A 16,093-nucleotide genomic window follows, 5' to 3' on the forward strand; every position below is an offset into this window, starting at 1 on the left:
CAGGAGAAGTATTGAATAAAGAATTACTTGCAAGTAATGAGAGTGGTCATCCCGACTCGCGTGAAGTCGAGGGAGACTCTGGGGAGGCAAGAGGAAAAACAATAGTTATACATTTCTGTAGAAAGAATCCTCCTTCCTGAAGACCTTGGGTGGACACACAACTCCAAGAGCTGCTGTCAAAAACAACCTCACATAGTTGTGCCTCCACCAGAACCAGTCTGACTAAGGGCCTGGGGCAGGACCAGAAAAAGGTCATCTTACCCTTGTAGTGAACTTTTAACAGAGCATGTACATGAAGAGAATAAACCTTAAAAGTGAATAAAAGCATGAAGAGTAAAAATGTACAATGTAAAAAGTGTAAACGAAAATTGTAAAGGAAGTTATTATAGGTGTGATTATAATAATATATATAGAGCACAATAAGTAAAATTTCTTTGACACTCTTCACAAGGTTGTGAATTGCAACACACAAGTGGTGTGTGTCAGAAGATTGCTGTGAAGGAGCTGCCCCGTAAAACTCCTGCTGACGTTCAAAGCTCTGAAAACCCCATTGAGCTTGACAAAAAAGCACAAGAACTCTGTGCCATGGGTGGCCTCCGACTACAAATTTGTATCACATGAGAGGGCCATCCTAGAGAGGATATCGCTCTCAGAGCAAGAATCCAACACAAAGACTATAGACCTTTTATTTGATAATACACCATTGGAGAGAGCTCTTGGTATTCAGTGGAATGTCAACTCTAAACATTTATAGATTAATGTCAACTCCAAAAATCAACCCACAAGACATTGTGGTATTCTGTCTATAGAGGCATCCATATACGACCGGTAAACAAACCAGATTTCAAACTTCACTGAGTTCCAAACATCACTGAACACAGCTCAAACACTATCACCTCAATCATTAAAGCAAATGTTCAAATAAATATATTTATGATTTTTTGAGGGGGGCTCCTACAATAGACCTAATGATGCCCATTCCTAAAGTCCTCAGGTATTCTCATTTATCCTATAACTGAGTTTTCATGCTCCTCCAGGAAAACTAGAAAACAAATATCACTACCCTCCGTTCATGTCCTACCATATTGTTACCTTTGATAACTTTACTGTGTCCTATTAGCTGACGAAGATGTTGCATAAATAAAAAAAAAAGAGGGGAAATTGGACATTATTATTTGATGGAAAATATGAGCTGATAGTGAAGCTGATGGCAGCAACACGTGTAAAAAGAAGTTCCAGGGTGATGTTCGGCACGGTGGAAAAAGTAGTTCCAGGGTGATGTTCGGCATGGTGGAAAAAGTAGTTCCAGGGTGATGTTCGGCACAGTGGAAAACGTAGTTCCAGGGTGATGTTCGGCACGGTGGAAAAAGTAGTTCCAGGGTGATGTTCAGCACGCTGTAAAAAGTAGTTCCAGGGTGATGTTCAGCACGCTGTAAAAAGTAGTTCCAGGGTGATGTTCGGCACGGTGTAAAAGTAGTTCCAGGGTGATGTTCAGCACGCTGTAAAAAGTAGTTCCAGGGTGATGTTCAGCATGGTGTAAAAAGTAGTTCCAGGGTGGTGTTCAGCATGGTGTAAAAAGTAGTTCCAGGGTGATGTTCGGCACGGTGTAAAAGTAGTTCCAGGGTGATGTTCGGCACGCTGTAAAAAGTAGTTCCAGGGTGATGTTCGGCACGGTGGAAAAAGTAGTTCCAGGGTGATGTTCGGCACGGTGGGAAAAGTAGTTCCAGGGTGATGTTCGGCACGGTGGGAAAAGTAGTTCCAGGGTGATGTTCGGCATGGTGTAAAAAGTAGTTCCAGGGTGATGTTCGGGACGGTGCAAATAATAGTTCCAGGGTGATGTTCAGCACGGTGTAGCATTCCCTCTTCTTCTAACAAATGTCTGGAAACATCTGGGAAGTGAGGAGACCAGTTGCTGGAGTTTTAGGAGAGGAATGTTGTCCCATTCTGGTCTGATGCAGGATTCTAGCTGCAAGGCAAGGCAAAGCAGTTTATTTGTACAGCACATTTCATGTACAAGACAATTTAAGGTGCTTTACATAAAACAAAAGCATTGCAGATATTAAGAAATAGTAAAAGGCAGCAACACAAAGCAAGAATTACAATAAAATCGTAAATTACATTAAAATGATTAAAAGCAAGACAAGTTAAAAAGTTACCGTGCAGAGTTCATGCATAAGCACATGAGAAAAGAAATGTTTTTAACCTGGATTTAAACGTTTCTACATTTGGTGAAAGTTTAATCTTCACTGGCAGTTTGTTCCACTTGTTTGCAGCATAACAGCTAAATGCTGCTTCTCCATGTTTAGTCTGGATTCTGGTCTGGACTAGTTGACCAGAGTCTTTGGATCTAAGAGCTCTGCTAGGTTTATATTCTCTGAACATATAACAGATGTATTCTGGGACTAAACCATTCTGGGATGTAAACGATCAGAAGGGTTTTAAAATCTATTCTGTGACTGACTGGAAACCAGTGTAAAGATTTTAAAACTGGTGTGATGTGTTCAGATCTCTCAGTCCTGGTTAAAACTAGCAGCAGCGTTCTGGATGAGCTGCATTAGTTTAATGCTCTTTTTAGGAAGTCCTGTTAAAGACCATTACAGTAATCCAGTCTACTGGAGATGGATTCATGGAGGAGTTTCTCCTGGTCTTTCTGTGAGACTAAACTTTTAATTCTGTTGATGTTTCTGAGCTGGTAAAAAGCTTCTTAGTGAAGCTTTGATGTGGCTGCTGAAAGTCAGGTCTGAGTCTATCAACACTCCAAGGTTACCAACTTGGTCAGTGATTTTAAGAACCCGAGTCTCCGGGTGTTTACCAATGACCCTCTTCTCTTAAGCTCAGTTTTGTCTTCATTTAATTGTAGAAAATTCTCCCTCATCCAGGTGTTTATTTGCTCCAGACACTGACACAATAAGTCTATTGGGCTGCAGTCTTCTGGTAACAGACATAAAATTGTGTATCATCTGCATAACTTTGATAACTAATGCTAAAGTTCTGTAATATTTGACCCAAAGGGGGCAGATACAAGTTGAACAGAAGAGGTCCAAGGACTGACCCCTGGGGTACTCTGCAAGTCATGGCCACTCGCTCGGGCTGCCGATCGGAACAAAATAACTCCAGCATTCAGCAAAACTGCAGCTATTCTTCCTGGGGTTCGACACATAAAACTTAGAACAATTTTAATTATAAGCAGACATACAAATGTAGCATTGAAAAAAAAAGTAAATAAACAAAACACACAAAAAAATAAAATAAAATAAGAGTGTCATGTTAAACACTCAACGATAATCAAAACAATACATATTTATACATTCTATCACATAGCATCAATAAAGTCATTGTATAATTATAACTCTAGCCAATGACCCATTTACAGTTTTTCTCTATTGCCAAAACACAAAACCCAGTACTCTAAACCAAATGACCAGTTGCCTAAACACATTTAGTAAAACTCCCCCCCTTTTGCCACAACCACAAACACAATTCACCTGTAGACACTGTTCACAAAACCCATCCCCTTTTTCTCAAAACTCAAAACAAAAATTGCCGTGCTAAAACACATTTTGCATATAACTCTGCTCCAATATGCATTGTGAAGCTCATGTGATGCAAAATGCTACCCACAATCAGCAAAACTTGAACACAATGAACATACCTGGTGCCAATCAGTAAACACAACGACTCATAATTGAAAACACCTATTGCAAATGATGTGACCACACCTATATAAGTCAGTGCAGTTTGCTGAAAGTTCAAAAACAAAAATGGATGATGAAGACAGAAGAAGAGGAGTTTGTGTCAGAGGAGGGAGAGGAGTTTGTGTCAGAGGAGGCAGAGGAGTTCGTGTCAGAGGAGGCAGAGGAGCGGGCCGAGGAGGGAGAGGAGCAGGTCAAGGAGGCAGAGGAGCGGGCCGAGGAGGGAGAGGAGCAGGTCAAGGAGGGAGAGGAGCGGGCCGAGGAGGGAGAGGAGCAGGTCAAGGAGGGAGAGGAGCGGGCCGAGGAGGGAGAGGAGCAGGTCAAGGAGGCAGAGGAGCGGGCCGAGGAGGGAGAGGAGCGGGCTGAGGAGGGAGAGGAGCAGGTCAAGGAGGGAGAGGAGCGGGCCGAGGAGTGGGCCAAGGAGGGCGAGAAGCAGTCCAAAGAGGAGCAGGCCAAGGAGCGAGAGGAGAAGGAGGGCAAGCAAGACAACGCATTTTCATTACAGATGAAATGAGAGCAACAGTCATTGACCACGTCATTGTCCACGGCATGACAATGACCGAAGCGGGACAACGAGTCCAACCAAACCTCAGCAGATTCTCAGTGGGCACCATTATTCGGGCCTTCAGAGAACACAACAGGTACTGTATGTAGTAGTTTTTTAGTCACTACACTAGATATTCACAGTATACAGTAGTATAGTGGAGTGCACCTACATACAGACAAGTGCAATCATGGTTACAGTAAAAGTGTGTACTGCAAGGACCATTTCTGACCAAATGACTATGTTTGTTTCTCTAGAGTTGAAAGATTGCCATTTGCAGGTGGGAGGGCTTCCAGATTCACACCAGCCCAAGAGGTCCTCATTGTGGATATGGTTCGGGAGAACAATGTGATCAGACTACGGGAGATACGGGAGAGGATCATTGGTGACAATTTGAACTTTCCGACCATTGACAATGTCAGCCTGACAACCATAGACAGAGTCCTCAAGCGCCAGAGAGTAAGAATGAAGCAGGCCTATAGGGTACCCTTTGAGCGCAACTCTGGAAGAATAAAACACCTCCGTCACCAGTATGTGCAAGTAAGTACAGTACAATCCATGGCCTACAGTACTTTACATACAATACTATACTGTCGTACTGTAATGTGCTCTATTGACTGTCTTTCTGAACACCTGAAAACGCTATTTGTTTCCACAGAGGATGTTCCAGTTGGAGTCCATGGCCAGACCCCATGAATTTATATTTGTGGATGAGGCTGGCTTCAACCTCACAAAAAGGAGGAGGAGAGGCCGTAACATCATAGGACAGAGAGCTATCGTTGATGTGCCCGGCCAACGTGGAGGAAACATCACTCTCTGCGCTGCCATGAGTTCTAGAGGGCTTCTCCACCGGCATGCTGAACTTGGTGCCTACAACACTGAGCGTCTCCTCACCTTCCTAGGAGAGCTCAGAGATGTTTTGCATGACAATGACCACCTGAATGCTCGGCCAGCAGATCACCACGACCAGCAGATTCCTGGGCCAGCTGATCTTCCCATATACGTCATCCTCTGGGACAATGTTAGCTTCCATCGCAGCATCCAGGTCAGAGAGTGGTTTAACATCAATCAGCAATTCATTAATGTGTGTCTGCCACCCTACTCTCCGTTCCTAAACCCAATAGAGGAGTTCTTCTCAGCATGGCGGTGGAAGGTCTATGACCGCCAACCTTACACTAGAGAGAACCTTCTCAGGGCTATGGACCTGGCCTGTGATGATGTGGCTGTGGAGGCGTTCCAAGGCTGGGTGCGGCATGCCAGGGCATTCTTCCCACGTTGTTTGGCTATGGACAATATTGCCTGTGACGTTGATGAGGTCCTGTGGCCCGACCCAGCCCGACGACGTGATGCCTCTCCATGATTTCGGTGTCAACATACAACATACTGTGTCAATTTTCAACGTACTGTAATAAAAGAAATCGCACCCTGAACATTGTGTTCTCAATTGTTACTGTACAGTATCTATTGTGTGTGTAATGGATCCTCCATGGAGTTTAGTACTCATTTTTGCATTGAGTTGTGATATTACTGCATTTTCTGCATTATGTAACTATTCCCATGAAATGCACAAATCTATAGAAAATGCCCAAAACATATTTGAGAATAAATAAGGGTTGCTCAAATGCATCCTGGCAGTTGTGAAACTGTAAAAAGAACAGTCTCACACTGTGAAAATTGTGCTTTCAATTTTTTTGGTAATGTGGTTAATGATGCTCAGTAGTGTTTACATTTTTGCAGGCCTTGAGTGGTATTTTGGTGTCAGAGTTTGCTTTTGAGCATATGAGCAACTGTTTTGGTGTGATGGGTTTGCTTTTGAGCATATGAGCAACTGTTTTGGTGTGATGGGTTTGCTTTTGAGCATATGAGCAACTGTTTTGGTGTGATGGGTTTGCTTTTGAGCATATGAGCAACTGTTTTGGTGTGATGGGTTGGTTTTGAAAAGAAACTGTGAGGTTTAGTGTACGTAGCTTTAGAAAAGTGTTTTGTGTTTAGAGTTTTGTGAAAAGTGAGGGCAGTATCGTGAAATGTGTTTAAGCAATAGAGAAAAACTGTAACTAAAATATTTATATAATTTATATTATTTATTTAATAATGATTGCCTAAATGTTATATATATATATCCATTTAAGAGATATTTATTTTTTAACAATTTAAATTCTTTAATGCTGGCATTTTGTTCAAAGTGTTTGGGAAGTGAGTTCCATGCCAACATAGCTCTGTAGATCACCATTTTTTTATAATAGTTTTTATTTATATTTGGCAGTGAAAAATTCCTCTGACAGCATGTCTTGTGCTATAACTGTGAGTTTCTAAACTGAAACATAGTTCGTTGTATATAATGTGCAGGATTTTTGATGTGGGTACATTTCTTATAAATATTAATAATTAATAAAGTAATCTATCTCATACCATTTACCAGTTGATATCTTTATACATTCCAACTACATTCGTTCTATGCTATAAGACATTAACTTAACTTGAAAACACAAGTTCCCCTGCTGCCTTGAAAATGCAAGTAAACTCAGCTTGAAAATTGTCTATGTTTTAACTTCAGGCAACTTATCACAGCATTATTTTTTTTTAAGTTCTGAAAGTTAATTGATTTTCAAACACAAGTGGTTTTGACTTAATACTTTAAGTTCAAACAAATAGGTATTTTAAATTGTAAATGCAATAAAACTTTCATCACTTAGTTGAACAAGCATGCATTTCTTGATTATTTTAAATTGCATTTTTAATTTAAAATAACTGGACATTAATATAAATTATTTCCAATTATCAATTATGAAATTCTGATTTGTTTGAAATGACATTTTTAAATATCTTAACAGATTATATCATTTACTTAAAACACACTAAATTTTGTTCAAAACCATTTATTTTGCATAAAACAACTATGAGGTCACAATGTGACTTATCTTTCATGTCTCTTTCACAGTCAGTCAGTAAAAAGACACTAATAGTATAATCAAAATCAAATCAGTATCAGGGATTTTCAATGCCTAAAAAGTTCCTCCCTCAGTCCAAATGAATGAATTACAGCATCAGAACAGACTACACACCTTGAACAACATACCTATGGACTTGCACTACCACTCAAAAGTTTGGGATCACTTTCACACTGGATTTAAAGGGAAAGTGATCCCAGATTTTCGAGTGGTAGTGTGGCTGTCATGGGCGCATAATAAAATCATGTGAATTGTCAGGACCCAAAACTATAATACATCCGCTGGACATATACATATACATATACAAAATATATCAACATTACTACAATATTTATCTAAGTTCATAACTGTTTGTTGCTTTTAAACCTTTCTAACCTCTAACTAACCCTGCTCTGTGTATATATGAATAATAAGTTCCATGTACCTAACTGCATATATATGCACAAAAGAGAACAAAAGTCACGTGGCAAGAAACTAAACTGACTTTTAAAACTATTTTCCCAAATATTCTGTTATATCATCTGAAATTTGTTTGGACATGAGTTTGCAGTCTTCCTCTGAAACTTTTACAGCTGATATCTAAGTAATCCATTTCTGAGTCCATGGATTTTTGCTGAGCATTGGTCTGGTTTAATCTTTATGACAATCCTTTGAAGGAACTCAAAAAAAATACTTCATCTTCTGAGGGTACTCGAGATTAAGAAGTAGATGGTGCCCATTAACATGGTAACACCTTCAGGCACAGTTCTGAGGTCATGAAGGATGATCTTCTCCTCTACAATCACAGCAACATTGAAGATGTCCAAAGGAAAGGCATCTGTCAGAGGGCGTTTGTGAGCCTGGAGTCTGCCTCTGGAGGCCTGTGGGACTCCGTCCAGTGCTCCGTCAACACTGTGTACAGCGGGGACGGGGAGGCTGCTGACCTCGACTCGGGACGTTGTGAGGCAGAGGAGAGAATACTTCAATGACCTTCTCAATCCCACCAACATGTCTTCCAGTGAGGAAGCTGAGTCTGGGGTAGCTGGTGCTGGCTCTCACATCTCTGGGGCGGAGGTCACTGAGGTGGTTAAAAAGCTCCTCGGTGGCAAGGCCCCGGGGGTGGATGAGGTTGGCCCAGAGTTCCTTAAGGCTCTAGATGCTGTAGGGCTGTCTTGGTTGACATGCCTCTGCAGCATCGCGTGGACATCGGGGACAGTTCCCCTGGACTGACAGACTGGGGTGGTGGTCCCCCTCTTCAAAAAGAGGGACCGTAGGGTGTGCTTCAACTACAGGGGGATCACACTCCTCAGCCTCTCTGGTAAGGTCTATTCAGGCGTGCTAGAGAGGAGGGTCCGTCGGATAGTCGAACATCGGATTGAGGAGTAGTAGTGTGGTTTTTGTCCCGGTTGTGGAACAGTGGACCAGCTCTAAAACTTTTTTAGGGTCTTTGAGGGGGCATGGGAGTTTGCCCAACCAATCTACATGTGCGTTGTGGACTTGGAGAAGGCATTCGACCGTATGCCCCGAGGACTCCTGTCGGGGGTACTCCGGGAGTATAGAGTGCCGGACCCGCTTGTACGAGCTATCCAGTCCCTGTACGACCGGTGTCAGAGCTTGGTCCGTATTGCCGGCAGTAAATCAGAATCATTTCCAGTGCGGGTTGGACTCCGCCAAGGCTGCCCTTTGTCACAGATCCTGTTCATAACTTTTATGGACAGAATTCTAGGCACAGCCAAGATGTTGAGGGGATCCGGTTCGGTGGCCTCAGGATTGGGTCTCTGCTCTTTGCGGATGATGTGGTTCTGTTGGTTTCATCGGGCCGTGATCTTCAGCTCTCACTGGAGCGATTCACAACCGAGTGTGAGGTGGCTGGGATGAGAATCAGCACCCCCAAATCCGAGATCATGGTCCTCAGCCGGAAAAGGGTGGAGTGCTTTCTCCGGGTCTGCAATAGGGTCCTGCCCCAAGTGGAGGAGTTCACGTATCTCGGGGTCTTGTTCACGAGTGAGGGAAGGATGGAGTGGGAGATTGACGGGAGGATCGGTGCAGCGTCTGCAGTGATGCGGACTCTGCATCGGTCTGTCATGGTGAAGAAGGAGCTGAGCCAAAAGGCAAAGCTCTCGATTTACCGGTCGATCTATGTTCCTACCTTCACCTATGGTCACGAGCTGTGGGTAGTGACTGAAAGAAAAAGATCGCGAATACAAGTGGCCCAAATGACTTTCCCTAGGGTGGCCGGGCTCTCCCTTAGAGATAGGATGAGAAGCTCGGTGATCCGGGAGGAGCCAGATGAGGTGGCTTGGGCATCTGGTTAGGATGTCTCTTGGACGCCTCCCTGGTGAGGTGTTCCGGGCACGTCCCACTGGAAAGAGCCCCCGGGGAAGAGCCACGACATGCTGGACGGATCCCTCCGGATGAGCTGGTGAATGTGGCCGGGGAGAGGGACGTCTGGGTTTCCCTGCTTAGGCAGCTGCCCCCGCAACCTGACTCCAGATAAGCGGCAGAAAATGGATGGATGTTTTAATTTTTTGGCTAAAAAAGTTGGTAAATTGGTTTTATTTCTCAGTGGAAAGGAGCTCTGGGCTTATCTGTTTAGGAGGATTTGTAAGTTTTTCAATCATAGCAAACAGAGTGCGAGAATCGTTGACATTCCTGTTAATCATTTCAGATAAATGCAGCTCTCTGGCCTTGCACAGCTCATTGTTATAGTTACGCAGGCTTTGTTTGTACAGCTCAGAATGAATTTGAAGTTTATTTTTCTGCATTTCCACTCAGTTTTTCTGCTTTCTCTTTTTAGGCTGGTAACCACAGTGGTGTTTCTCCATGGTGTTTTCTGTTTGCTCAAGGTGCTCCTGATTCTTATCGGTGCAACAGCATCCATTACATTCAAGACTTTCAGATTGAAATGATCCAGGAGTCCATCAACTGACTCTGCACTGGTTGTTGGTAACATAGCTATGCCTTCAATAAACTTAGCACTTGTTCTTTCATTAATGTACCTCTTCCTAACCAAGGAGCAGGTTAATTGGACATTCTGAGTGATCAGTAAATCCAACTAAATACAAAAATGGTCAGACAAGGCCAAGTCAGTGACCACAACAGAAGAAATATTAACACCTTTTGAAATAACCAGGTCCAGAATGTGACCTCGAATGTGGGTTGGTTCTGTTACATGTTGCCACAAACCAAACATCCAATATGGAAGAAAATTCCTTGACATTACCATCCGTCATGTTATCTATGTGAATGTTAAAATCCCCAGTTAAGATGAAATGGTTAAAATCAGTAGAGATAACCGACAATAATTCAGAAAATTCATCAATAAAATTTACACAGTGCCCTGGACGTCTGTAGATGATTAGAAATAGAATTTTAGAAGCACTCCTTAAAATAAAACTAAGATATTCAAAAGAAGTAAAATCATCAAATGAAATTTCTTTACAGTGGAATGAATCTTTAAATAAGGCAGCGTCTCCTCCTCCTTTCCTCCCGTTTCTACACACTCAAATAAAAGATATTTTGGATTTACTTAAAAATGCTGTTTCAAGTGGTTTCACATAACTTTGTTAAGTAGATGTTAATAAACTAGTTTTTATACAATTTACGCAATCAATTTAAGTATATTGTACAACAGTGGCTTTAATAAGTTAAACTAAATTGGGTTACTTTCTTTTTATGCACAAAGTCTACATTAAACTTATATGAGATGGTTAAGTTCAGCAAATTAACTGGATATACGTTAAAGCAATGCAGGGTTATTAAGTAAGAGGAACTTGATGTGGTTAATTAAAATGTTAGAAACTAGAAAAATAAATATTAACACAGGTAGTATACTCACAGCTTTCCTCAAACAGTACTTTTATTAGCCATTTAAAACAGCCTGTTATACAAAATACCGGATAACATAAAAATGCTTCACATGTATGAACATTACACATTTAACAATTATCCATTGTCATAAGCTTCCCATGGCATTGCTTTGTTCTTCAAACTAAAGAGAAAAATCCAAATGCTTGTACTGTAATACCACTATGATTTAAATGACACCCTTAACTACATTTTAACATATTATAAAGTTAAGTGCCACAAGAATTTTTTTAACAAACATTTTGCCAATAAATTCACAACTTTTGAGCTCTTAGATTCCAAAAAATTGGCAAAGTAAAAATTAACAGTCTTAACAGAGAACTACAAAAGCATCAACAAGCAGCATTTGGTCCCAGGTCAGTAGTTTGAAACCATTATTTTAGAGTTCAAACTTTTACCTTTCAGGTACAACAGTATCAGTAAGAAATTACTGTTAAAAACATTAATGGGCAGTCAAAACTACAGCTCAAGTAAACAGGGCAAACAGAACATTTCAGCACACTGAACAGCCTCCAGATCACAACACTGTAAAGGCTTCATGCATCATTCCAGCAGTTTGTTCTTGAGCACCTGGATTTTGGTTGAATGCCTGTGTGTGTCAAGTTCCATCAGGATCTTTTGGATGAATTCAAAAGTGTACCTTAGGTCACTTGGATAGCTCAGGTTCAGGTCGTAGATGATCCCAAACAGTAAGGCACAAGCAGTGGCAACATCTTTGAGTCCATGAAGCAGCTGCACGCCTTCAACTATGATGCCAACATCTTCTGGAAGCTGATCAGCATCTACACCTGGATTTTTAATCACATAGATGCCGATGATCGTTTGATCCAAATGTCTCTGGGTTTCATCAGGGTCCTCACTCTAAAAACAGATAAGATTTATTTAAGATTTTCCCACAGGAAACACACAATTCACATGAAACTTGCAGCATTTAAAAAATAACATTGATAATTTTCCATACTAGTAAGTGAGGTCAGCTGAATAATAATACATTTAAAAAAAACTACACTATTTGGGAGAAAATGTGAAGAGACTCTCAAAGAAAAAAATACTGTGATTGTAGTTGTAAAAGTGTTATTGGATAGGTTTGTCAAATGTGTACATATCGTATAATATGCACTCCATTCATTGTTAAATTAAAATCTCACTTTAAAACTGACAACACTTACCCCATATTCCTTCACTAGCTCTTCAGGGTCTTCATTAAGATACACAGCTAGTGCTTGGAGGTTGCAAGCTCTCCTTGTTTCAACCGAGTCATTCTGCAAAACACAACAGGAAACATTCTGGTTATATAAGTCATTGACATTTAGAAGATGAAGGAATTCCATAAAATGATCCCTGATACAGATATTAGTTGATCAATCAGTCTTCATGCAGAAGTCCCTCACACACTCATAAAATCAGTTAAATACAGGTGTACCTGTATTAGCAACAAGGGCAGAGCAAATAAGTGTGAAAGGCAACAGTTTGCTGCAAACTGTTATGTGAACTGTGATACTGTGAGGGAGGCAATACTATGCATAGTATTCACAACAACTGAGGTAACCATTAGTATACAACTGATTTTAGACAAACCTGGTCAATGAGAGCCATTATGTTTTTTATTTTGCGTCCTGCTGCTCCTCCTTTTTTGCGGAGCACTTTAGCCAACTTGTCTGAGTAGTGATCCAGTTGCGACATAAACTTTGGGATGAGCGGGATGGTGGTAATCCGTGTGAACTCTGCACTTACCTAGGTATGTGTTTTAACAAGACAAAACACATTGTACAGTAGGTTAAGACACATGAAGCAAAAATAATTTACTTATGACCTGCAAATTCAAGACTTGCCTCATTTTCCATAAAAAGAGCTGGCCATCTACTTTTGAATTCTGCGATGAAGGGCATATCTTGAACCACCTCATACCACTGATGAGCAAAGGTTTTCTCCATTTTCTGTTTTATTACATGATGGTTGTTCCTTTTCTTGACCTCAGTTAGCAGTTCTACTCGCTCCTGCTCAAGACTTTCTTTGTCTTCTCCAGCTGGGTAATGGGGACAAAAATTGACCTCAGCTCTCCTGGGTTTCTTTACTTGGTTTGGGCTTGAGGAGTTCCCAGGCTTTCTGTTTTTCATAGAGTTAATGCTCATTTCTTGGCATCCCAAACTCCTAAGCTTAGTCAGTAGTTGCCCATTTTGTATTTTAAACTGATTTTCCACCCATAGTATCCAGTAACAGCCCTGTTCCATTAAGCATGGATGTTTAATTATCAAAGCATCTGCAACATCATCCAGTTGTGCAGACGTAGGATATCCTGTTGTGTATTTCATTATTTCAGAAGCCAAGGCCTGCAAAATGTCTGGCCTGACTTTGAAAGTTGGGTTCAGCCGTTTGCCTTCAGCAAGGAATTCCTGGTTCACCTTCGACAGCTGCATCGCTACTTCGTAGGAGAACGGAGGAATAGGAAAGCTGCGTGGCCAGCCTTGACATCTCAGTGATGCGGTTGCAGATGTGGTTGAAGTTGAGGTGGTTGACTCAGAAGATGAAAGTATATCAGTGTCTGCAGAGGAATCCTCATGACAAGGTGTAAATGGAATATGGCTGGGTGCCTGTGTTGACTGATTACTTGGTTTAATCACTTTTACTGTTCCTTTGTCTTGGATATCTGCTGTTGAAGTCAGGTTCATAAACTGCTCAAAGTCATTTTCCATATACTGCAGTCTGAACTCTCCTTCAATTCCACACTGTTTTTGAATCTCAAATTTAAGACTGTCCACAGAGTCTGGTATTCCAGAAGGCAAAGTTAGCTTCACACAGTTATCTTCTCCAAGGAGAATTCAAAGCTTTGCTGGAGCAGACATTGTGTGCACCGTCTCATTAAACTCTTAATCTGAAAAAGGGAGAATATTAGTGTAAAACAGAGCACCGCACCACTACTAACAGGTATTGTGACATCTTTACAAACTAGGCTGTCATGAAAAACGACAACACATAATACTTGAAAATATTTCAAGTAATATGCAAGTTTAGCAAAATACTTAACTGTATATAACCCTGACCTCATATTACCTGAAGAATGTATGTATCTTTTTAAAGTAACCATCCGTAGAGTACCAACTTTGTAATCACACAGGGGGTAACGATCTACAAGTTGACTCAGCTCTACCAAAGAAACATCCCTCGGGGAAGGATCCAACTCAAAGGATCGGTAGTGTTCTCTGTACCATGAGCTTAATCTTTTTACTATGAAGGCAAGTCCATCTTTCAAAACACACATCTACACAATTTCGGCAAAGTCTGGCAGTCCACCAACAAATCCATGCACTATTATCATGCCACTTCTGTAGTTGATGCCATCAGCAGATACATTCTGTACCATATTAACAAGAGTAAGATCAGGGTACTTCTGGCGAAGGCTAACTGCTACCTCCTCTTTAAGAACATCAAGAGGGACTGTTGAGACTTGTGCAACCTCGACAGAGTTTTTCTCACAGCTTGATGAAAAAATACTATGGCCTATCATGAGCTGATGTTTAGTGGCCAAAGACAGTGTTATGTTTTTAAAACAGTTGGTATGCCTCACAACTTGTTTAAAATAACTGTGCTTGGATTCAAACCTCAGAGTCCAGAAAGAAACAAGTGGACCAAAGAGAAGGATCAGTGCTGGATAATGTTCCAGGTAGTGGTGCTTAGGTAGCAGTTTTCTTTCTGGGAAAAGTGTGCAATACCTTGATCTGTGTTCTGATATCTTAGTCTCCAGGTACAGTAGTAGCGGTTTAAAAGTTCCCATCCAAGCTGAAAGCCAGCCAAATACCTGCCGGCTTCCAGCCCAGTTCCATTCCAGTTCCAGCCAGCTGCCTTCCGACATCCAGCCGCCGGAGAGGCCCCCCTCCTTCTCCTGGGAGTGTCGATGTTTTAATCAAACTCCACCCATTCCTTGTAATATAGGGTAGACCCAGAAGATGGCGCTTCGCTCACAGACTTCTCATCGCCCGTAGTCTGTCAGATTTTATCTGAATTTACACTGACCGGCAGAGGCGCCACTCAAAGCACCTTCTGATGGCCAGTCACAATTCATAAAAATGCATAATACAAATCATCGTTTGACGTAGAATGTGAAATTGTAACATGCTTGTGCGCTGGCAATTGTTTTATTCAGAAATGAATGCTAGTAGGTTAATAAAACCTTTCAAATACTGGATCACAATTTATTCATTGTAAATCTCCATTTAAAAATGAACAATTTCAGGTGATGAAAAATACTGCTGGAGTGTAATAAACCTTTTTCATAAACTACGACGCCGCTGTCAGCTGCAAGGAGATCCAAATCAGACAGACAGCAGTGCGGCTCATCTCAGCGGCACTTTATTGTTTAGAAACAGACGTTTCCTTTCTGCGGATGTTGTAAAACAGCTCATGCTGCTCAGAAACAACGTTTACATGTCGGTTTTAGTGGCTTTGCTGGTTTAAAACAACAACTGCCCCTAAGTATTGCATTTAATGCGTAAAGAAACCGAGTAAAGAAAATTTCTGCTGTAGCCTATGATGAACGAATAGGTCAATCAGGGTATCACAGATGGTCAAATATGTAGGCAACACATAATTTCCATAATTTCAATTGGAGAAGTAAAATAAATTTATTAAGTCACGTAAGTCACGGGCCAGAAGTATAATGAATGGCGGCAATCAACCACGATGCCATTTGGCAGTCCGCATAGTAATTTTACCCAAAAGACTTGTACAAATGGCACATATGGAACTACGTAAAACTGTCTGGCTAACCTATTGTACGCTCTGATTACCTCTGATTATCATTCCAAAAGGTACTCAGCCCCCAACTTGAACATGCGCCTTCTTCAACATTCGCACTTGCTCCAGAAAATTACCATCTCTTAGGCTCCTCCACCACCACTTTGACTGTGGATTGATACGTAAATGAGCCGCAATAAGGCAGCTGAAGCAGTGACCCAGTTTTGTGATTGTTGCACATTGGGTAAGAGTGGTAGTCAAACGAGTCCAGTTTGTGTTGTCATGCTACCAGAAATTCAGTATGGCTAGTTGGTCCTAATGCAGTGAATTTC

The 16,093-nt window shown here is 41.4% G+C and overlaps 2 protein-coding genes across 2 annotated transcripts; one reads left to right on the forward strand and one right to left on the reverse strand.

Moving 5' to 3' along the window:
* The first annotated feature begins 4,202 nt into the window (after positions 1 to 4,202).
* Positions 4,203 to 6,011, forward strand: LOC121642247. Its single transcript, XM_041988857.1, has 3 exons — positions 4,203 to 4,333; positions 4,494 to 4,776; positions 4,895 to 6,011. Exons 1-3 carry the CDS (start codon positions 4,203 to 4,205, stop codon positions 5,594 to 5,596), a joined length of 1,116 nt encoding a protein of 371 aa, XP_041844791.1. The 3' UTR covers positions 5,597 to 6,011.
* A 5,562-nt stretch (positions 6,012 to 11,573) lies between these two features.
* LOC121641288 lies at positions 11,574 to 12,964 on the reverse strand. The gene is made up of 4 exons (XM_041987354.1): positions 12,863 to 12,964; positions 12,609 to 12,764; positions 12,200 to 12,292; positions 11,574 to 11,891 (listed from the first exon to the last, which is right to left on the reverse strand). The coding sequence occupies exons 1-4, from the start codon at positions 12,962 to 12,964 to the stop codon at positions 11,574 to 11,576; spliced, it is 669 nt and encodes a 222-aa protein (XP_041843288.1).
* Between the last annotated feature and the right edge of the window lie 3,129 nt (positions 12,965 to 16,093).

The sequence above is a fragment of the Melanotaenia boesemani genome, chromosome 6 (assembly GCF_017639745.1).
Source record: "Melanotaenia boesemani isolate fMelBoe1 chromosome 6, fMelBoe1.pri, whole genome shotgun sequence".
Lineage (NCBI taxonomy): Eukaryota > Metazoa > Chordata > Actinopteri > Atheriniformes > Melanotaeniidae > Melanotaenia > Melanotaenia boesemani.

Bases quoted from the DNA above. Each gene is read 5' to 3' on its own strand.
- LOC121642247 (XM_041988857.1), top strand. From the start codon at position 4,203: ATGAGAGCAACAGTCATTGACCACGTCATTGTCCACGGCATGACAATG. The intron at 4,334-4,493 runs GTACTGTATGTA...TTGTTTCTCTAG, and splicing joins GCCTTCAGAGAACACAACAG to AGTTGAAAGATTGCCATTTG. The intron at 4,777-4,894 runs GTAAGTACAGTA...TTGTTTCCACAG, and splicing joins TCCGTCACCAGTATGTGCAA to AGGATGTTCCAGTTGGAGTC.
- LOC121641288 (XM_041987354.1), bottom strand. From the start codon at position 12,964: ATGGAGAAAACCTTTGCTCATCAGTGGTATGAGGTGGTTCAAGATATG. The intron at 12,293-12,608 runs GTTTGTCTAAAA...TGTGTTTTGCAG, and splicing joins TAATGGCTCTCATTGACCAG to AATGACTCGGTTGAAACAAG. The intron at 11,892-12,199 runs GTAAGTGTTGTC...ATCTGTTTTTAG, and splicing joins AGCTAGTGAAGGAATATGGG to AGTGAGGACCCTGATGAAAC.